At 48.6% G+C, this 15,896-nt stretch overlaps 1 protein-coding gene across 1 annotated transcript in view; it reads right to left on the bottom strand.

The window, feature by feature from the left end:
* Nucleotides 1–15,556, bottom strand: part of YKT6 (YKT6 v-SNARE homolog) — a 36,447-nt gene extending 20,891 nt beyond the window's left edge. Inside the window, exons 1-4 of the mRNA XM_073588634.1 lie at nucleotides 15,382–15,556; nucleotides 15,192–15,306; nucleotides 9,452–9,534; nucleotides 8,548–8,648 (exon numbers count right to left, since the gene is read on the bottom strand). Of these exons, the coding sequence (XP_073444735.1) occupies nucleotides 8,548–8,648; nucleotides 9,452–9,534; nucleotides 15,192–15,295 (288 nt within the window). The 5' untranslated portion in view covers nucleotides 15,296–15,306; nucleotides 15,382–15,556. The remainder of the gene's footprint in view (nucleotides 1–8,547; nucleotides 8,649–9,451; nucleotides 9,535–15,191; nucleotides 15,307–15,381) is intronic.
* Between the last annotated feature and the right edge of the window lie 340 nt (nucleotides 15,557–15,896).

Raw genomic sequence — 15,896 nt, 5'->3', positions numbered from 1 at the left:
AAGGTTAGGGGACAGGAGAGCAGAGGGGGGGGGGGGGGGGGGGAAATCAGTCTGCAGTGCAGCTACTTACAGCAGATGTCCTGTATGAGACTTCATGGCTGTAGAGAGAGACAGGCAGGTCCCATAGCTGGATGCGGCTCCACTGTACCACAGCCGGAAAATAGCGTCTGCTAGAATACGCAGGGCAGAACGTGCGCGCTGTGAGGGCGGCCAGAGACCGGGAAGCCCACTCAGCTAAACGCGGGGCCCGGAGGAGCAATATGGCGGCGGCTCCCGTCCACAGTCTGAGGATAGCGGGCGGAGCCTGACGCCACACAGGAAGAGGCGAGAGGAGAAACGGGCGGGAAAAGGCCCGCCCGAAGCCGAGAGGAAGGGGGGGGCGGAGTCAGCGCTTCCACTAGGCCCAAATGAAGCCGGGACCTAGATTACAGCCGGCGGCCGCCGGAGCGGGAGACCGCGGAGGATATACAATAGTGCCAAACGGGTCCCCACAGTGGCGCCAGGATGCTAAAAGTGGCGCAAACAAAGTGCCATGACGCCGCTTAGACAGGCTGTACGGGGCACAAAGAACAGGAAGCCTCTGTGTGCCTAAACCCCCTCTCTTCCCCAAAGGATCTGCAAGGCAGTGCTGAGGCCCCTGAAACCAGTCGGAAGGGTATGAACTACGCCAGCCGCCCAAACTACTATCTCTTTGAATAAAGGGTTGGTTTTTTATTTTCCTTCTTTCTCCTTCTTATCCCGTTTTCTTCACCTCTTCAGTGACTGGGGAGAAAAGAGGGAAAGTACCTCCTCAATCACGAAAATCGGACGTCCAGAATCCATGTTGCGGGACGTCCGTGTCTCCTCGACCGACAGGCTCTGGTGGGCGAGTGGGTGGGAGACGTAGGCAGGACCAGGTATTCTTTCTCTTGTGGGATCACCTAAACACGCGCCTGTGTTAGGGATTTTGGGGTCCTGCCGTCCAGACATATGAGGATACGGGGTGGCAGTACACGCCGTACTCATAGTCTCTGTGTGGGAGTACAGTAGTGACTGTTCACACTGTATCCCTCCGGGAACCTGAAAGAAAACGACGCACATTGAGGTAGATAAGGGTCTAGTAAAAGACCCGTGTCCACCTCCTACTGACACCAAGCTAAACTGAGCATCCTACTTCCTGTCGGTGGGGTGTACACTGCGGAGGAGGAGCTAACTTTTTTATTTGCATAGTGTCAGCCTCCTAGTGGCAGCAGCATACACCCATGGTTTCTGTGTCCCCCAATAAGGCGATAGAGAAATTCCAGCATGTTTTACATTCAAAAAGTAAAATGGCGCTCCTTGCCTTCTGAGCCCTGCCGTGCTCCCAAACAGTGGTTTATGACCACATATGAGGTATCAGTGTACTCAGGAGAAATTGCCCAACACATTTTAGGATACATTTTATCCTGTTGCCCATGTGAAAATGAAAAAACTGATGCTAAAATAAAATTTTGGTTGGAAAAATTAAAATGTCCATTTTTTCATTCCATGTTGCTTTAGTTCCTGTGAAGCACCTGAAGGGTTAATAATCTTCTTGAATGTAGTTTTGAATAGCTTGAGGGGTGCAGTTTTTAGAATGGTGACACTTTTGGGTATTTTCTGCCATATAGACCCCTCAAAGTGACTTCAAATGTGAGGTGGTCCCTAAAAAAAATGGTTTTGTAAATTTTGTTGTAAAAATGAGAAATTGCTGGTCAACTTTTAACCCTTATAACTTCCTAACGAAAAAAAATGTTGTTTCCAAAATTGTGCTGATGTAAAAGTAGACATGTGGGAAATGTTATTTATTAACTATTTTGTGTCACATAACTCTCTGGTTTAACAGAATAAAAATTCAAAACTTGAAAATTGCAAAATCTTCAAAATTTTCGCCAAATTTCCATTTTTTTCACAAATAAACGCAAAAATTATTGACCTAAATTTACCACTATCATGAAGCCCAATATGTCATGAAAAAACAATCTCAGAATCGCTAGGATTCGTTGAAGTGTTCCTGAGTTATTACCTCATAAAGGGACATTGGTCAGAATTGCAAAAAATGGCCAGGTCAAAATAGGCTGGGTCATGAAGGGGTTAATGCTCGGAGAAATAATTCTACATAATATTTTCTAAAAAGGAGATTTGTGTGTACTCACCGTAATATCTCTTTCTCTTAGCCTTTAATTGGGGGACACAGAACCGTGGGTGTTATGCTGCTGTCCACTAGGAGGCGACACTATGCATAATCTGAAAAAGATTAACTTTGGCTCCTCCTCTGCAGTATACACCCCTGGACGGCGTCAGCCTTCTCCAGTTTTGTGCAAAAGCATTAGGAGGAATATACCAGAAACATAACCATGTCTGTAAGAAGGCTACCATAAATGAGCTCAAACAATATGAGAACCCAGCTCAAACAATATGAGAACCCAAACGTAACAACGGCCCGCAAGGGCAACAGGGTGGGAGCTGTGTCCCCCAATTAAAGGCTAAGAGAAAGAGATTTTACGGTGAGTACACAAAAATCTCCTTTACTCTGTCGCCTTATTGGGGGACACAGAACCGTGGGACGTCCCAAAGCAGTCCCTGGGTGGGAAGCAGTGGACGAATATTGTACTGACAGTTCCCTAAATTTGGGGTACTGCCGCCTGCAGGACCCGTCTACCCAGGCTCACATACCCTGAGGACTGGGTATGCACTCTGTAGTGTTTTGTAAATGTGTGCAGGCTAGTCCAAGTGGCTGTCTTACACACTTGATGTGCCGAGGCTTGATGCCGAATGGCCCAAGAGGCCCCTACCGCCCGCGTAGAGTGAGCCGTGATACCGGCCGGAAGAGCAGAATTGTTAAGGCGGTAAGCTTCTTGAATGGTGGACTTGATCCACCTAGCAAGGGTGGCGTTGAAAGCCGGTAGGCCCTTGCGAACGCCTTCTGGAAGAAGGAAAAGTGAATTTGCTCCCTTCCGGAAGTCTGTCCTAGACACGTAAATACGCAATGCCCTGACAAAGTCTAGCGTATGCAGAGCCTTCTCCACTCTATGAACGGGAACCGGGCAAAGCGATGGTAATGAGATTTTCTCATTGAGGTGGAAGGTGGACACAACCTTCGGAAGGAAGGATGGCACTGTATGGAGAACCACCTTGTCCTGATGAAAAACCAGGAAGGGTTGTCTGCAGGAAAGAGCTGAAAGTTCGGACACCCTGCGTAGCGAGGCGATTGCCACCAGGAAAAACCACTTCCTGTGATAGAAAGCGGAGGGAGACCTCCTTTAGGGGTTCAAAAGGAGGTGACTGTAGTGCTGTCAAGACCAGGTTGAGGTCCCACGTCTCCGACGGATGTTTGTAGGGGGGAACCAATCGAGAAACCCCTTGGAGAAAAGTCTTCACTTGCGGATTGTTAGCAAAATGCCTCTGAAAGAGCACTGAAAGCGCTGACACCCGGCTCTTAAGCGAGCCCAGGGATAGCCCGGCGTCCAGGCCTGACTGAAGGAAACCGAGGACCTTTGGAAGAGAATAGGGGAGTGGGATGTGCCCACGAAATCCGCACCATGTGAAGAAAGCCTTCCAGGTACGATAGTAAGTTTTGGCTGAAGTTGGCTTTCGAGCCCTGATCATGGTTTTAACAACGTCCGATGAAAAAACCTGCTTGGGTCAAAAACCAGGTCTCAATGGCCACGCCGTCAGATTGAGAGCCCCTGATTTCTGGTGGAAGAACAGGCCTTGTGACAGAAGTTTGGGACGTGTGGGGAGACGCCAGGGAGCGTCTGCTGTGAGTTGCACTACGTCGGCGTACCATGTACGCCTGGGCCAGTCTGGAGTGAATAGGATGGTGGGGAACACCCTCTTGTTTGATCTTCCTCAGGACTCTGGAAATCAGGGGAAGGGGTGGAAAAATGTACAGAAGCTGGAACTGGGTCCAGTCCTGAACCAGGGCATCTGCTCCGAGCGACTGCGGATCGCGCGTCCTGGCCATGAAATTGGGAACTTTGGCATTGAGATGGGATGCCATCAGAACCACGTCCGGGGTCCCCCAACAATGGCAGATCTGATGGAAAACTTCGGGATGGAGAGACCACTTCTCCGAGTCCATTCCTTGACGGCTGAGATAGTCGGCTTCCCAGTTGTCCACACCCGGAATGTGGACCGCAGAGAGTACCGACCTCGCATCCTCCGCCCAGTGTAGGATACGTGTTACTTCGTTCATCGCCTGGATGCTGCGGGTGCCGCCTTGATGGTTCACGTATGCCACCGCCGTGGCATTGTCCGACTGCACTCTGATATGAGAGTCTGCTAGCAAGTGATGGAAGGCTTTCAATGCCAGGAAGATGGACCGAATTTCCAAGATGTTGATGGGCATGGTCACTTCCATTGGTGACCACTTGCCTTGCGCTCTGTGATGTAGGTGTACCGCGCTCCAACCTGTAAGGCTTGCGCCGGTGGTTAAAACCTTTCAGTGACCGGAGAGAAAAGGATTTTCCCATTGCAAGCGAGGTTGGCTGGAGCCACCAGTGCAGGAACCTCCTGGTTTTCGCTGATAACCGGAACTCTCTCTTGAGGGAGAACAGATTCCTGTCCCAGGACTTGAGGATGGGGTCTGAGGTGAATCTGGGCAAATGGTACCGCCTCCATTGCCGCTGCCATCCTGCCCAGTCCACTCATGGCATACCGGAGAGATCGGGGGAAACCGCGAAGGAGAGTGTGAACTCCCAAACGGAGGGCCAGTGCCTTGTCCCTGGGGAGGATCACCAGACCCCTGGAGATGTCAAATAGCATCCCCAGGAAGGTCAGAGACTGACTTGGGGTAGTCGAGGACTTCTGTAAATTGACTAACCATCCCAGGCGACTCAGAGTGTCGATCGTGATTGAGACTTTGACCTCGCAGTCCTTGAAGGTGGGGGCCTTGATGAGGAGGTCGTCCAGGTATGGAACGACTACTATGCCTCTGGAGTGCAGAACGTCCATGGTAGCTGCCATGTCCTTTGTAAATGTTCTGGGAGCCGTGGCGAGACCAAACGGGAGGGCCACAAACTGGTAATGGTCTTGGTTGATTGCGAGTTTGAGAAATCTCTGATGGGCGAAGCAATCGGTATATGCAGGTATGCGTCCTGTATGTCTATGGAGGCGAGATATTCTCCTTCCTCCATGGACGCAACGATTGACCGGAGGGATTCCATGCGAAGGTGACGAACTCGAACATACTTATTCAGTTGCTTGAGGTCTAGTATGGGTCAGACGCTGCCTCCCTTTTTGGGCACCACGAACAGGTTGGAGTAGAACCCTCGTAAGCGCTCGTCTGCTGGAACCGGTATTATGACTCCTGCTTGCAGGAGGGATGAAACCGCTTGATGGAAGGCTCGAGCTTTGAGTGGAGGTTTTGGAGGAACAGAGAAAAAACCTGTGCGGTGGGCTGGTAGTAAACTCGATTTTGTATCCTGAAGACACTATTTCCTTGACCCACCTGTCTTCTGTAATAGGCAGCCAGACCTGCTGAAAGAGTAGCAGTCGTCCACCTACAAGTGAGGTGTTTTCCGGAGGGGATGAGTAATGATGAATGAAAAGTCTGAGCTTTCCCTCCCTTGGATTTTGCCTGGCTTTCCTTTGACTGCCAGTTTCTGTCCGGCCTCTGTGCCGCCCGTGTGTTGTCCCTGAGAGGGGAACTGTTATGACTAGCCTGAAGAATTCCGAAAGGAACGGAAACGAGATTGATTACGTCTTTTAAACGTGCGTTTTGGTTTCAGCTGAGGGAGGGAAGTACTTTTACCCCCGGTAGCATTGGATATCATTGTATCCAGCTTTCCACCGAAAGGACGGCCCCTGAAGTACGGGAGATTTGTTAGGGACTTTAAGGCCGCATCCGCCTTCCATTGTCTTAGCCAGAGAATATGCCGGATTGTGATGGCATTTGATGCTATTTCCGCTACCCCTCTTGCAGAATCCAATGCTGCATGGACCATGTAATCTGTCACTACTGCAATTTGCACCGCCTGGGTCCGCCAGCTGAGGATTTGAAGCTTGGAGGCCCTGTTGTAATAGATCAGCCCAGGCCATAATGGCCTTGGCTGCCCAAACTGAAGCAAATGCAGGAGCTAAAGAGGCACCTGCCGCCTCGAAGATTGAACGAGCCATGCGTTCTACCTGTCTGTCTGCTGCGTCCTTGAGGGTTGAGCTGTCAGGCAGCGAGAGAAGCGTTTGTGCTGTCAGCCTAGAGACTGGAGGATCCACTTTAGGCGGATCTGTCCAATCCTTAGTGTCCTTCTGTGGGAAGGGGTACTTTGCTTTCAAGTATTTGCGATTGGCGTTTTCTCAGGCTGCGAAAAATGCTTAGAAAGTATTTTTTTTTTTTTTTGAAATTCCGGGTGATCAAGAAAGACCTCAGATGGTTTCTGAACACTTTCAAAGGAAATCTTGTGTTCTGGTACTTCAGGGGTTGGATCAGAAAAGTCTAGCACCCGAAGGATGGAAGAGATTATATCCTCAACTAGCGCAGCATTGTTAGGGGGACAAGGGAGCAGAGCGTTCCTTGTTTCGTTATCTGAGTTGGAGTCACATATGCCCTCTGAGTCTTGTGTGGTCTGGGATCGTTGTGGAGATCCACATTGTCTCTCTGTATCAGGGGACGGTCTCGGTGACCTGTAGCCACTGTCTCTCCCTGGAGGGGGACGACCTAGTGCTATGTGAGGACGCAGATGAACGCGACCTGTGGGTCCGCTTACGTCTCGAACTGTCGTAAGTGGCCTGTTCCTGATACCGGACGTCCCTTTGCTGGGTAACGTTCATAGTCGAGACATGACCCTGCAGAGCCTGCAGTAGTGAGGAGGTCAGGTTATCTATAGACTTTGTTATAGACTGCGACATCTGAGTCGCCCATTCTGGCGCAGTAGCGGCCGCAGAAGCGTTGCTGTTCTTTGGGTACAGTCCCAGCAGTGCGGGTACGTGCTGCCGCTGGGGAGAGTGGCCTTGCAGGCTGTGCAGACTGCGCAAAAGCAGTCTTGCCTGGTCCTTTTTTGAGCCCGACATAGTAACTATTCGCAGAGGCCCTACAGGTGTATCTACGCAGAGGAAAGGAGGGGTAGGGGAGCGTTATAGGTTACAGGAACTCACAGCTGAGTACAAAGGACCCAGCTGTGATCTTACCCCACCGGTGCTCCCCCTAGGTCCAGCGCTGGTAAATCCTCTTGTGCCCCCCAGAGACTGCTGTGCTGCCTTCAGTTTCTTCAGGTGCAGCAAGATGGCCACCGGATTCTGAGGTGGAGGGGGAAGGGGGCGGAAAGCTGAAAAGGGCGCGCGGAGCTATGTAAAAGCGCGCCCTTCCTGTCTCGATCCGCCCCTTCTATGACACTGTAGTGTCATTTTTCGTCATCCGGGGGGGCGGGCCGGGGGGCGGGAATAAGGCGGCGACTTCGGCTAGGCCGAAGCCGCGGCCTAAATTTGATAGCTCATGCCCAGAAGGGCTCCAGGACGGCGCGGTTGTCCGGGGGAGGGTCGGATTCCAACCAGACCCCCCCGGATTGAACGGTAGGCTAGCGGTGGGGACATGAGCGCCACCTGGGCCCTGTGGGGGGTCCCTTTGAGGCGCTATGCAGCTGGTGCTGCCGCAGAGACAGGGGTGCCGGGAGCCCTGTCTCTGATAAGTGCCATGCCTGCCTGCACCTCCCCCGGTCCAAACAGGAGCCCGCAGCTGGGCTGGGGTCCCTGGACATGTAAGTGGCCGAATGGTGCCTGGTACAGGCCCTACCTGCGGTGTCTCGACCTAATGCCCCCAGAGGGGGATTAGGGAGGGTGCTGCTGTCACCGTCAGGGGGCTTCGTCCTACCCTCGACCTCAACCCAGAGCCCAAGGAAACTGGGGAAGGAGGGGGGGTTCTCGACTTCGAACCAGTACCCGAGGGACTGGGGAAGGAGCGACATGGGGAAGAGCCATCTCGACCTCAACCGGGTACCCCTTAATAGGGGACCGAGGAGGGAGCCATGCCGTGGGTCTCACTGGAGACCCGCTTTTCTTCATCTGTAATCCGTTGAAAAAAAATTAAGGAAAAAAACGGAAGAGAGAAAAAAATCTTAGGTGTGCCTCCTTGCGACACTAAGCAAAAACTGGAGAAGGCTGACGCCGTCCAGGGGTGTATACTGCAGAGGAGGAGCCAAAGTTAATCTTTTTCAGATTATGCATAGTGTCGCCTCCTAGTGGACAGCAGCATAACACCCACGGTTCTGTGTCCCCCAATAAGGCGACAGAGTAAAGTAAGTTTAATGCCGCTCCTGAAAATGTATGAATACACTGACAACCGATGTTACTATTTCCTTGGTCATTTGCACATGTCCCTGCAAACAGACACCATTTAATCAGTGCCATGCCAACAATGACACTGCGTGGGGACAAACCTTACTGAAAGTAGGGCATGGTCGTCATCCAATTTTACAGGAGAAATAACAGAGTAACAACCAACACAGTCTTTTAGGAGAAGGTGCCCCAGCACGATTATTTAAGGAGAGAAGAAAAAAACATCCTCAAAAGAAAAATGGGGTAACAAAAAAAAAAAAAAAAATATGAATCTCTTACCTTTTCCAGAAGAGTAAAGCAGACTCTCTGAGGGTATTCTGCATCAGCGATCACTACCCCCGCCAGGGAGTCATTTCGTACATACACATGACAGAGGTACTCTGTATGAAGACACGGGTTACAGGAGATATTAAAGCCATTGCTATTCATAGGATTGCAAAGTATCTTCTATCACACGGAGTCTACCTTGAAAGGGAAGCACAGAATGACCGTTCAAACCAAGCACAAGTGCTTAGTGCACCACGGAGCGGGGCCAAACATTTAAATGCACCTTCCCACCTGCTTGTTTTGCCTCCATCTCCACTCTTCCCTGGCTTTATAAAGCCAGACTCAATCAAAAAGGAGAGGATGGAGATTGAGAAAAAACAAGCAGGTGACAAGGTGCACTTAAAGGTTTGCCCCACCATGATGCTCCAAGCGCCTGTGCTTAGTTTGAACAGTCATTCTGTGCTGACAGAGGGCCTTTAACATGTAAAATGTTATGTAAATTACTGCTGTTAACTGCAGTTGGAGCTTGGATTTTCACATGACCACTAGTGATGAGCAAACATGCAGGTGATAAGGTGTTACATGAGCATGTTCGGGTGCTAACAATGTCTTCGGCGTGCTCGAATAATAAGTTTGAGTGCCCGCAACTGCCCGACAGACAGCACACATGCAGGAATTGGCTAACAAACAGGCAACACGCAGGAGAAGGGACTCGATTATTCAAACACACCAAAGACACTCAGTTAGCACCCGAGCATGGATAACACCTTAGGCCAGCACATTCACTCATCACTTGTGACCACTACTGGGACACTAGCTACAAAGCAGTGACAAATCACAGACAGTATTGCGGTGTGTCACAGTACCACCACGTGAAGACCTCCCCAGCCCTGCAGAATACTTCTCAGACTCTCACCTTGCTCCTTCACTGATGAGCGGCTCCCCTTGTCTGATCGCTCCACAATCAGCTGGCTGGTGAATGTCATAAATTCTTGTACACTGCAAACATTGAGGTGGAGAAATTATTATCACAACGTACCATGGCCCCTGGCAAACAATACAACACACTTATCTTCAGAGGAATGGAAAAACAAGCACACGTGCCACAGGAGGGTGTACAAGGAGATTATTAATTAATGACCTCTGTCTAGTGTACAATAAAAAGGTAAAAATATGCAAGGACTGCCTGACCCTACAGGCAGTGAGATAGTCATACAATATTTCTGGTCTGTGTTCCTTTAGCCGAAACGTCACCTTAAAAACCTTATGTAGAGCCAAAGCACCAAATACACCCAAATATGCATCCTACAGTCCTGCATCGTGGCAATTACATCTGTATAGTGAAGTATATGGAGAAAAAGAAAAATTCCAGCTCCTGGCAAAAAAATCTTTAGACTTTATTCCATATGAAGTTTAAAAACTAAATCCATGGGTGATATGTACAAAGCGACGCGTTTCTAATGTATACAAACGTTTTGTGAAAGCTTTAACAAAGGTTTGGGTTTGTTGTAAACGTGTCGCTTTGTACATATCACCCATGGATTTAGTTTTTAATCATCATATGGAATAAAGCCGAAAGGATTTAACAGGGGCAGGAATTTTTCTTCATGTTTTCTCCACTTGTGACACGAAAGGTGGGATCCTGTTTTCCGCACACACTGGACCATTATTATTGGTGAGCTGGCAATCCTTTTTCATTTTGTCTATAGTGAAAGGTTTGCCAATTTGAAGCTGCAGTAGTGCAGCCTCAGACTACTGGCCTTTAATGTCAAGCAATTATATGTCATTATAAAGTGACAAATCATGGTCTTTCCAGAGGCTGCAGTTACAGACGCCTATAAAAGCTGTGAAAGGAAATCTGTAAAACTTCTAGGCCTCAAAACAATTTATACGTCTGGGTAATTCTTTACAAAAAAAAAAAACAAACAAGTGAATCCCTTTATGAGACCAAAACGATGTTCCAGAGCTCCTCAGCCTCACGATGTACAGTGGGTAGAGAAAGTATTCAGACTAAATTTTTCACTGTTTCATTGCAGCCATTTGGTAAATGCTTTTCTCATTAATGTACAATCTGCACCCCATCTTGACTGAAAAAAAATAAAAATGTAGAAATTTTTGCAAACTTATTAAAAAAGAAAAATTGAAATATCACATGGTCATAAGTGTTCAGACCCTTTGCTCAGTCACTCATATTTAAGTCACATGCTGCCCATTTCCTTGTGATGCTCCTTAATTTGGTTCTACTCCTTCACTGGAGTCCAGTTGTGTCTGACAGGACTTGATTTGTAAAAGCGCACACCTGTCTATATAAGAGCTCACAGTGCATGTCAGACCAAATGAGAATCATGAGGTCAAAGGAACTGGCCAAGGAGCTCAGAGACAATTGAGGCAAGACACAGATCTAGCCAAGGTTACAAAAGAATTTCTGCAGTACTCAAGGTTCCTAAGAGCAGTGGCCTCCATAATCCTTATATGGAAGAAGTTTGGAACCACCAGAAGTCTTCCTAGACCTGGCCGTCCAGCCAAACTGAGCAATGGTGGGAGAAGAGCCTTAGTGAGAGAAGTAAAGAAGAACCCCAAGATCACTGTGGCTGAGCTCCACAGATGCAGTAGGAAGCAGGGCTGTGGAGTCGGAGTCGGAGTCGTGGAGTCGGTGCTCATTTTGGTGGAGTCGGAGTCGGAGTTGGAGTCGGTATAAAATGGACCGACTCCGAAAATATATAATAAATTGGGTACAGTAATTCAATGCAGGATGTGCTGAATATTTTTTCATAGGAGTTTGGGAAAGTTATGAAATGTCCTATAAATGGCTGTTCTATTCCTGATCTAAGGCTACATTCACACACAGCGTTTTTCCTGTGTTTTTTGAGTATACGTTTTTCAGCTGCAAAAGTTGATCATCTTTTTAAAAAACTGCATCACCTGAAAGGTTTTTGAGCTCATAGATAATGTTACTCAATAGCAAAAGCAGATTAGAAATCTGCTCTATCAATATCTGTCTATCCATATCGTATCTGTACCAAAAAGAATGAAAACCGGGTAGTACACCAATATATATTCTGTTCTATCTAAATATCTTGATTATTGGATCATAAAAATGATTAAATGTCTGAGGTTCACATTGTACTACAATAAATTTTTCACTTAAATATAAGCAATATGTGTGGGAGTCGGAGTCGTGGAGTCGGAGTTGGAGTCGGTGTAAGGGAAATTGAGGAGTCGGAGTCGCAGGTTTGGTTTACCGACTCCACAGCCCTGGTAGGAAGATGGGAGAAAGTTTCACAAAGTCAACTATCACTGTAGTCCTGTACCAGTTGGGCCTTTATAGCAGAATGGCCCGACTGAAGCCTCTCCTCAGTGCTATACATATGAAAACAGCATCGAGTTTGCTAAAAAAACACATGAAGGACTCCCAGACTATGAGAAATAAGATTCTTCTGTCTGTTGAGACGAAGATAGAACTTTTTGGTGATAAGTCTAAGCGGTATGTGTGGAGAAAACCAGGCACTGCTCATCACTTGCCCAATACAATCCCAACAGTGAAACATGGTGGTGGCAGCATCATGCTATGGGATGTTTTTCAGCTGCAGGGACAGGACGACTGGTTGCAATTGAAGGAAACATGAATGCGGCCAAGTACAGCGATATCCTGGATGAAAACCTCTTCCAGAGTGCTCTGGGCCTCACACTTGGCCGAAGGTTCACCTTCCAACAAGACAATGACCCTAAGCACACAGCTAAAACAACAAAAGGAGTGGCTTCAGAACAGCTCTGTGACCATTTTTGACTGGCCCAGCCAGAGTCCTGACCTAAACCCAGTTGAGCATCTCTGGAGAGACATGAAAATGGCGGTCCACCAACATTCACCATCCAACCTGACAGAACTGAAGAGGATCTGCAAGGAAGAATGGCAGAGGATCCCCAAATCCAGGTGTGAAAAACTTGTTTTCCAAAAAGACTCATGACTGTACTAGCTCAAAAGGGTGCTTCTACTCAATACAGAGCAAAGGGTCTGAATACTTATGACCATGTGATATTTCAGGTTTTCCTTTTTAAATAAATTTGCCAAAATATCTACATTTCTGTTTTTTTTCAGTCAAGATAGGGTGCAGAGTGTACATTGAGAAAAAAAATGAATTTTTTTTTTAATTTACCAAATGACTGCAATGAAACAAAAAGTGAAAAATGTAAAGGGGTCTGAATACTTTCCGTACCCACTGTATACATAGTGCCTTGGGGCATGATAATGCACTTACATCTCCTCAGACTCACACTGAATATATAGTGCCTTGGGGCGTGACGATGCACTTACAGCTTCTCAGCCTTGAGCTGTATACAACAGCACATGGATGTTATCTGTGTTACTTCCAAGTCCTGTCCGTTTCTTAATGTTTAGTGTATAGGAGAAACTTGGAAAAATTTTTTTTTTTTGTTTGGATATGAGAAAAACAGATGTAGTTATGGCAGAACCAAACACTGACCAAAAAAAAAAAAAAAAAAAAGAAAAAGATGAAAATCGAATAAATCCGCTCATCAAAAATCAATTATATTTTTCGATTGCAAAATTGTCTCAATGAGATAAAAGAAACTACCTGAAATGTTGCAGAAATTTTACAACTGATGTTTTTACACCGGTCCTGGCCAACTCTGCTAATGTTTTGAAAAGAGGGTAAAGCTTAGCTGGGAGGTGGTGCGGCAGAGCGTGCCCAACAAAGAGCTGTACGCCACTTAATGAATTTGGCGTTTCTCACTGCAGCTCTCTCTTCATTAAAACTGTCATACAAATCGCCAATCTTCCTGAATCAGGGGCCCAAGTCTCTGTCTATTAGACAGGATTAATAAACATAGGCCATAAGGGTTTTTTTGCTGTTGTCTGCAAAAAGATATTAAATGTCAAGCAATTTTTGGGTGGCTTTTTCCTATTCATGGGGATATTTTTCCCCCTATATATTTTCCAGTCCTACAAAGAAGCCTATGAAAACCAATGCAACAAATGTCAATCCGTGTGTGAAACCACCCTAAATGAATTGTCTAGGTGGGACTGCAGACAATCTTCTAGAAGTTGCTAGATTGCCTGTGGGTCTGGCTGCTGGAAATAGAAATACAGTGGCCGATTATTCAACCATAATTTCCAGAAAGATGGGTCACACAGCTGTCCTTAAATGAAATTGTCATTATTCTAGATGTTAACTTTGCAATTTACTTTCTTGAGAACGGAGATGATTTTTAATTTTAATGTTTATGTCTGTCACGCTGCAGCCTGGTCTCTTAGGCAAAGAGAGTGTGTGCCACTTGCAGGTTCGTTTCTGCAGAGCTTGAGCTCTCCCCAATAGTGTTACAATCAGACGGCCGTATAAATCGGACCGCAGTGCACAGACTGGCCGGGGGTCTCCTGAACGAGCATAAACGGGACCGAAGTGCACAGACTGGCCGGGGGTCTCCTGAACGAGCATAAACGGGACCGAAGTGCACAGACTGGCCGGGGGTCTCCTGATCGAGCATAAACGGGACCGAAGTGCACAGACTGGCCGGGGGTCTCCTGACAGAGCATAATCGGGACCGCAGTGCACAGACTGGCCGGGGGTCTCCTGACAGAGCATAATCGGGACCGCAGTGCACAAACTGGCCGGGGGTCTCCTGACCGAGCATAATTGGGACCGCAGTGCACAGACTGGCCGGGGGTCTCCTGACAGAGCATAATCGGGACCGCAGTGCACAGACTGGCCGGGGGTCTCCTGACCGAGCATAATCGGGACCGCAGTGCACAGACTGGCCGGGGGTCTCCTGACAGAGCATAATCGGGACCGCAGTGCACAAACTGGCCGGGGGTCTCCTGACCGAGCATAATTGGGACCGCAGTGCACAGACTGGCCGGGGGTCTCCTGACAGAGCATAAACGGGACCGCAGTGCACAGACTGGCCGGGGGTCTCCTGACCGAGCATAATTGGGACCGCAGTGCACAGACTGGCCGGGGGTCTCCTGACCGAGCATAAACGGGACCGCAGTGCACAGACTGGCCGGGGGTCCCCTGACCAAGCGTGACATCTTCATATATTTCTATGCAGCTGTCACACTCGGGCCCGGAGAGCCGCTGTCAGTCCGTGCACTGCACTCTCATCTTGGTCCGATTTATAAGGCCGGCTGACTGCGCCCTGACATACAGACTGACACCAGATGTCGTGTGCAGCAGAAAAGGCCGTCCCCCGGATGTCAGTGGGGTTCGGGGCCAATTTCTCTGCTCTGTGCACAGCAATGCATTATGGGAATTGTAGCTCTGAAAGCATAACTTAGGCTATGTGCACACGCTGCAGTTTTGGCCTCAGCGGATCTGCAGCCGTTCTGCAGACAGTGTACAGTAGCATGTTATCCTATGGGATTTACATTCTGCTGTGCACATGCTGCGGATTTTTAACTGCGGAAAAGCTGCAGTTTTGAATCCGCAGAAAGAAATGACATGTCACTTCTTTTCTTCGGATTCTGCTGCGGTTTACCATCTCCTCCATTGTAGAGGTGATAAACCGCATAACATTTTACCTGCGGTTCCGCAGATAAAAATCCGCAGTGTGTGCACACAGCCTTAGAGTCTGCACAGCACACAGAATCCTGAGGGGCCGCCATGCGCTGAGGGTCTGCTCCCTGGTGTCAGGCTCATTACCTGGACCTCTGGAAGAAGCTGAAGGATGACACATCGTAGGCACTTTTCAGCAGGTGGACCTTGTAGTCTCCCTTATACAGGACACTCAGGCTGTAAAGCTTCATGTTTCCTGCTCCTGTAGGGGGCACAATAACGCGTTACACACAGGCCACTCCAGACAAGTCCCCGGGGCGCTCCGCAGCCTCCTCACCTGGGCTCCGCTCTCCTCCCCGCTCCCTCCGGCTCTCCTGGCCGCCCTCTCTACTACGGTCCTACTTGCAGTTTCACTCTCGGCCACGGAAGCGGCCCTACCCGTTACACGTCACAAAGCGGAAGTGCGTCCGCTGCTAAATTGTTTCCACCCGGAAAGGACGCACTCTAGTAAGCGCCGCTGGAGGCGGGTTCCTAGGTAAGAAGAGACTTCTCTCAGTGGAGGACACAGAAGCACCCGACCACCCTCAGCTGCACCGTCCCCCTAGAACAGGGTTCCCCAACAGATCATGTTTTCAGGATTTCCTTAGTATTGCTCAGGTGATAATGGCATCACCTGTACAATACAAGGGGAATCCTGAAAACATGACCTGTTGCTGGGCCTTAAGGACTGGAGTTGGGGAACCCTGCCCTAGAATGAACCCTCCAAACCTGCATGGCCGTCCTCTCCAGTACCTATACCCACCCACCATTGTGCACTCCGCACAAGGCTGCCAGTTCCAAAAACGTATTTTC

The sequence above is a fragment of the Dendrobates tinctorius genome, unplaced genomic scaffold (assembly GCF_039654945.1).
Source record: "Dendrobates tinctorius isolate UK_male_01 unplaced genomic scaffold, ASM3965494v1 ptg000104l, whole genome shotgun sequence".
Classification (NCBI taxonomy): Eukaryota; Metazoa; Chordata; class Amphibia; order Anura; family Dendrobatidae; genus Dendrobates; species Dendrobates tinctorius.
This window is presented reverse-complemented; position numbering and strand designations above follow the sequence as displayed.